The 7,214-nt window shown below is 44.7% G+C and overlaps 1 protein-coding gene across 1 annotated transcript in view; it reads right to left on the bottom strand.

Moving 5' to 3' along the window:
- The window catches only part of PCNX1 (pecanex 1), a 90,891-nt gene extending 87,005 nt beyond the window's left edge, over nt 1–3,886 (bottom strand). The window contains 1 exon segment of the mRNA XM_032113300.1: nt 3,625–3,886. Within this exon segment, the coding sequence (XP_031969191.1) occupies nt 3,625–3,777 (153 nt within the window). The 5' untranslated portion in view covers nt 3,778–3,886.
- Nucleotides 3,887–7,214: the final 3,328 nt, after the last annotated feature.

The raw sequence follows: 7,214 nt of genomic DNA, 5'->3' as shown, positions 1-7,214 counted from the left end.
AATTCTTGTTTATGGACAATCAGAGCCCTTAAGAACTGCTGTTATCTGGAAGAGAGTTCAGTTACAAGTCATGTAGGTTTTGACTGAAACCTCAAACCATACAACCGAAACTTGAGTAGCCAAGAAACTAGAAGTGTCTTAGAACAATATGGCATACCAGGCATTACGATCACAAACTGAATTTCAATTATTTAAAATCTTATTTTAAGAAACAGGACATATTTCAGCAACTTCAGCTGGATAAACCTCCACGTGAAGCTACATTTATATGACCTACTTCCATAACTATGTACGCAAGTCAGGAAATTAAGTGAACTGTTGTCTAAACGAGCTTGACTTTGACAGACAAGTTCTGTAGGTACATATGAGCCCATCACCCCAAGCAAGGTACAGCCCTGGCTCCTCTTCAGTCACTGGCAAAATTCCACAAGTGCCAGAGCCAAGACTTCACCCCCTCATGCGCACGTGGTGGGGCTGAAACAGCATTCCGACTAGGGGAAGTGCTTTGGCAGCCTCCTCTTTCCCCTCCCCCCTGCAACACTGATGCATAACATTAGCCTCTGCATTCAGGGTATTTTTTTCAACTCTACCACTAGATTTTACAAAGTGACTGGACAGCTTCACCATATAGAAAGCACATTTTCTTCTCCCAGTTCCAATTTTGCTTTAGAGTAAAAGCAGGGAGCAGCTCTTACAACAGACAGGCACATCAACAAGCACAGTTGAGTCTGTTACTGAATACAAACAGGATAGATTTAACTAGCCTAGAAAGCAAAATTTTTTATATGCATACTGCCAAGCCACAAATCCAAGAACAGACTCAAGCAGCTTCCCTATACCAGCATTTCTTACTCTAGACCCCAGTTCCTTCATTATCTACACTTTTATTTTTGCCACGCTTCTAACAAGCTCGGTTTAAGTATACAAATACACGAGAAAAAGTAAAAGTATCCAGACTGGTAAAATAGATACATTTATGTATACATCCGTCATCTTCACACAGGGTAAAACCCTCACTTGCACGTGCTTAAGCTCAGAAGGCAGATGCAATACCAAGGAAGAAAGGTTGCTTACTGACTACTGCTAATTTTTTCAGTAAGTTTGTACCACACATTAAATCCATCAACTCTAACAGCACTGGCATACACACACAATGGAACACACAGATTTATGGCATTACTTGCTGACCACAACCATTACCAGATTCCATTCTGAAAATACCAGATCAACAAAACAAATGCACAGAAAAAAGATTAGCAACGTTGGTTGCACCAAACCAAGTCTTTAAGCAGTAAGTGCATCTAAATTCCCATATCCTAAAGTGTTCTATTCCTGTTAGGGGTTAAATAACATTTGGAAAAAAAAGTGATTAGCTTTCTATTAAATGCATTCAGCCTTGAGAGCCAGCTACAAGCAAAGTTCTTAGGGGATTCTTTTGTATTTCTTGCTACAAAAGAACTTAGAAATAACCACAGTTATTGATGATCCAATGCATAAAAGCAATGCTATGATCTCGTAAATATTTAAATGGGGAAGTTTTATAAGTAATAAAACACCTGTCAGCAGTCTAAGTCTTTCTATATACCTTGATTTTTTAAACACACAGGGTTGTCTGCCAGCAACAAGTCACTTGAAGCTAGCTTAGAAACTCCCTCCTACACATCAGTGAGCCATGCTCAGAATTCAGATTACAATTACCTAAGACTTTTTAAGCAAGTTCTGCTTATTTATGCATGTCCTACAGCAATGCAACACTTACTGCTTTTTATTCTGAAAAAGAACTTAAGAGATGCTAAAGAGCTAAGATGACCAACACAGTTCTGCCTGTTTAGTTTATGTCTAGACAACACTTAAACTGCAGAGGGTGGAAAGAGGGAGAACAGCCAAATATGATTCAATCTCCTTTAACTTGTGACTAATCTCCCTACTTATTCTCAGGGAAGTTGGCACTTGTTGCATCTTTAACTTATCCAGAGCTAGGAAGCAAGAGAATTTCTCTGACCTCAACAAAACCCAAAGCAGTTTGCTGTTGTCTGTCTTTTCCCTTTGCACAGGACTGAAGCTTACCTACTGCTTTAGGAGCAGCAGGAGACTCAAATGCTGGCCCAGATTTACCATTTGTCAAAAGACCTATGTGCGATATAGATCAGCCCCCTTCAAAAGTCTCCTGTGCGTGCAGGATGTAGATGTTCATGGTGAGCCTTCTCAGCAAGGCAGTATTAATTAAATAGACTGTTCTGTCGAAACAGAAGAGCAGTACTATTATAAAAAAAAATTGTAAAGCTATATTCAAAACCAAAAGGTACCTCTTCTGCCCATATTCTGCAGAACTTTAAATACATACAGATTCACAGTTCTCATACAAAGTATCTGCTTAGTTAAAAGTTTTATCTAGCTGTTCTCACTTAACTTCAGTTTTAAAAGTAATTTGTCTCAGCCTTTAGTTTCCCTGCCAGTAGCCTAGAAGTTTTCAAACAAAGAGCCTTAGAGTTGCCTTTTCCAAGACACTGTAATATGAATTAAAAACCATACAGAGCTGTAACCTCCTTTTCCACATTAGCTATTTCTTAGTATGAAGTGTCTCATACTGCAAACTTACAAATTGCTTTTAAACAGAGCAAATGCCTGACCTCAGAGCTCTCAATTTCTGCAACTGCACTTGCATACCATTTTATCTCCAACATTTCATTCACTAACTAAATTTTCATAAGGCAGCTTCTACTTAAGGTTGTCACAGCATCTGGCAGTCTTGCAAATGATGTTCTACCTCATATACACAAAACTGGTCAAAGCACACTATTATCATCACACTTTTCTACTGAAAAACCCGAAGTAAACTATTAGCATTTCATAAGTTAAACACAGCTTACACAGGGGAAAAAAACTACTGGCCAACAGGAAACCGCCCCCTTTTCTTCTAACCGATCACATCCCTTCTCTATTTGTTCCCAAGTCCAAACGTCAAGAAAGTTTCTAGGTTTAAAGGTTAGTATTTTAACAGCTTTGATTGAAGTCTCAGTTACAAAGATATATAGGACAGGAAATCTCACAAACCGAGTACACTGAAATCTGGACATTAACAAAAAAGCCAGACTAACTTCTTGTCGATAATACAATCCAGATACACTGCCAGCGAGCACACCATACCACATCCAAATGAAACTTCCAGGTTATGGAACCACATCCCTCCACCACACAAAACTCAGAAAGTGATAATGCTGCCAATCAAAAACACTGGATAAATCTGACAGCTTCTATAGAAACTGCTTTTTACTAAACCGTCAGTATATCGGCAGCGGAAACTGACAAGAGATATTTTCAATTTCAAAAGAAAGAAAACAGAAAAACGAAGGCAAAGTGCCAGCGCCTATAGCCCTGCCGCGCCCCGACAGCGCCCACCCACAGATTGCCAGTAAGGGGTCGGTGTTCCCGAAACGCCGCAGCCCCGATCGCGGCTGTCGGGCCCGCTCCCAGCGGCGGGGGGTGCCCGGGGCCGTTCCCGGGGCCGCGCCGCGGGCAGGGGGCGCGCGCGCGGCGGCCCCGCGGCCCCTCCCGACCCTCCCCCCCCACCCCGGGCCCCGCAAGGCCCGGCCGACCCCCGGCACAGGCCGGGTCTGCACTCACCATGTACAGGGTGAAGGGGAAGCCGAGCAGGAAGAGCCACAGGTAGAGGTGCAGCGCGTTGACCCCCGCGCCCTGGTGCGGGTCCTGGTACCAGCCGCCGCTCAGCGCCGCCCACACGCCCTGGCGCAGGATCTGCAGCACCTGGGAGCCCATGGCGGCCCCGCTCCGCCGCGCCGGCCCCGCTCTATCCGCCCTGCGAGCCCGGGCAGAGCCGCGCACCGCCCGCGCTCCGCGACAGCCGCAACCGCCGCCGCCGCCGCCCCAGCAACGCCGCCGCCATCTTATGTCCGGGCCCGGGCCGCCCGCCCGCCCCCGCGCCGCCGACGGACCGGCGGCCCTTGCGGCAGGGGACGCGCGCCGCCGCCGCCGGAGGGGCAGCGCTGCGCCTGCGCGTGGCCTGCCCGCAGCCCCGCCCCCGCCCGGCACAGCGCCCCCTGGTGGCCCGCGTCCGCCCCGAGCGTGGGTACCGCGTGCCGCCCCCCCCCCCCCAGCGGCCCGCGGGGCTCCCGCCTTCTGAGGGTACTGTGGAACGTGGGAAGAGACACAGCCCTGGGAAAGGGGTTTTTCAATCAAAGAATTACGAAATCAATTCGGTTAGAAAACAGTTCTGAGCTAACCGAGGCCAAGGTATGGCCGAACACCACCGTATTAACCATACCATGGCATTATCACATCCAGTCTTTCCTTGAAGGCCCCCAGGCAGGGTGACTCCACCTCATTCCAATGTCTAATCGCCCCTTCTGTGAAGAAATTCTTCCTGATGTGCAACCTAAATCTAAATACTGCAGGCATTGGTGTAGACGGCACTTCAGCTGGGCTATCGGCATTGCCCCTAACTCAGACACGCCATCTTCAGGCTCACGTCTAAGGAGCCTGGGCTAACCCCCTTTCCCCTTCAAACCTCCTTTCTTTCCTTCTCGCAGGGCCTGACTCCTGGCAAAGTGCTGCATTCTCTCCTTGCAGCAGGGCAGGAAGACATTTGTCAAGCCTCTCAAGTACACTTTAAGTCTCCAAACTTACAGTAAGAAAATAACTTTGCCATTTTTGAAGCCCCCCCATTTACTCTCAATACATAGTCTTGCCAAAACCTCGGCATGCCTATCCCCACCAAAGGCTTTGTTGTAGGTTGCAACACCTAAAAAGCCAGAACCATTAGGGTTTACAGAGAGAACACAACACAGCAAGCAGGCCGTGGGTGCACCACGAGTCTCTCACAAATTTAAATTTCAACTTCCACATTCACCTGTCTTTAAAAGGTCACCAGTTCTCATCAACGGCTGGCTTTTCAAGCTTTCTCTTTTAATATGCACAGCCCAAATCTCACATGTCATTTAGAAAGGGGCAGATTAGGGAAGGAGTTTAGACAGTGCTCTCAAGAAGGGACAAGAGGAGTCCTCTTCCTACAAACACTATGGGCTCCAAAGATGGTGAAGAGGAGAGCGGAGCATCTCTTAGAAGGAAAGGTTGAGGGAACTGGGCCTGTTCAGTCTTGAGAAGAGATGACTGAGAGGAGACTTCATCATTGTCCATAAGTACCTAAGGGAAGGATACCAAGAGGATGGAGCCAGGCTCCTCTCTGGGGTGCCAAGCAATAGGACAAGAGGCAACAGGCAGAAACTGATGCACAGGAAGTTCCAGTGGAACATGAGGAAGAACCTCTTTACTGTGCAGGTCACCACACACTGGAACACATTGTCCAGAGAGGTTGAGGAATCTCCCTGACTGGAGATATTCAAGAACTGTCTGGGTGCAATCTTGTGCCATGTGCTCTAGGAGGTCCCTGTTGGGCAGGGAGGTTGGACCAGATGACCCACTGTGGGGATCTCTTCCAACCTCACTCATTCTGTGACTCTGGGTCTCTACTGCAGAAAAACTGCAGGAATGAAATAACCCAAGCACTCAGCCATGACTCATGATGAGCATGCATTTGGGCTGGTATTTTCAAGAGGCTGCATTAATTCCTCAGTCTCCGCTGTCTCCCTGACAGTTAGTGAGCCAATGGCAGCATTTGGCTATTCTTGGAAAACCAGAAGACAGAAGTTACTGACTCAAAGCAAATGTATTTCATCTATTTTTTGTTCCCCCAGTGAGAAAGTAGGGAGAAGGGATGGACATAAAGCCTCAACCACAATGGCTCTGTCCCCAGTAAAAAAAATAAACCTTTCTCAGACAGTGCATTTTCAAATACAAAACTGGGAGCAGTATTTTACAAAAGAGCCTTTTTTTTCTCTCTGTCAAACAGGATTGAGATATTAAAGGAAATAAAGATGCGGGGAAGGGAAAAAAAACAACAGTGCAAAACTACAGAGGATTATCATGGATGAGGAGGGGGAATTCCCTTTATCCTTTTGCATTAAAGCCAAGCATGACAAACCTCACAGTTACAGTATGCTTAGAGAAAAGAAAATAGTTTCAACTGCATAATTTGCCAAAATACCATTAAAAACTAAAATTATAAATACAGCTGTTCAAAGATTAACTGGTTAGATTGTGTTATCCATACATATACTTTGATACTGTAATGATCAGGATTATGAAGTGTTAGTTCTTTCAGCAGCTGTTTTATAAATGTTACATAAAAGCTGTTCACCTTCACAAAGGGAGGCAAGGGGGATAGCATTCACTAATAACATGTCTGAAGGCTACAGTAAATGCTTTAGAAATCTTTATGCTCCTGTTTACAAGCCTTTAATTAAATCTGGCCAGATGAGCCTCACCGTCCTTGTAATTATTCATATTATACAGTGCCCCTATGTGAGAAGCTGGATGCTGTCGAAGCTTCTAGCTGTTTCCCCAGCCCCACTCCTAGAAGTTGTTGGACCACTGGACCAGCCATGATGTTGTAAAGGCTTGGGGGTATTGGGGGGAGGAAGGTGCGTGTGTGTGTAAGTTAAAAGCAAAAAATAAACAGAGGAAGCAAAACATAATAATACATGTACATATATGTATTTACATAAAATACAGGTAAAATTACAGACTCAACCCTGATCCAAAACAGCATAACCTCGTTCCACACAGATAGCCCTGTTCAAGTACACTTCATCATGGGAGGATCTAGTCTGCATCCAGTAAAATAAGGAAGAGAATATCATGTGCTTGAGAGAACAATTAAAATTTCATTGCTTAGCTATTTAAATACAGACAGATTGAAAACATTAGGACACAAGAGGGGGAAATAATATTATTGGAATCCATCCATGACCAAAAAGTAAAATTGATAACAAGTCTGGTTGTAGGCATCCTTAACAAAGCAAGAAAAAAGAAATCACTATTAGCTTTCAAGGGGAAACAAACAATCAACACCTAGATAGAAAGTAACAGCAGTAGATTCAATCTGTGCATGCCAGTGAATAAGGAGCTTATCATCTGCACTGTACTTTAGCCTTACAGTATTTCTTTAGGATGGGTACAGGAAAATAGCTTGCTCTAGAAAAAATAGAGCATGACAATTTATTAGAGAAAATATTTGAGTGGGCATTAAATTAAGTGGTTAGAGACCAACCAACATGTACTATTACAAGAAGAAGTTAATCAAAACAGTAATAAAACACTGAAACTTGTCACAAAAAATGCTTCAACGCATTGCTATT

The sequence above is a fragment of the Corvus moneduloides genome, chromosome 6, assembly GCF_009650955.1.
Source record: "Corvus moneduloides isolate bCorMon1 chromosome 6, bCorMon1.pri, whole genome shotgun sequence".
Lineage (NCBI taxonomy): Eukaryota > Metazoa > Chordata > Aves > Passeriformes > Corvidae > Corvus > Corvus moneduloides.
This window is presented reverse-complemented; position numbering and strand designations above follow the sequence as displayed.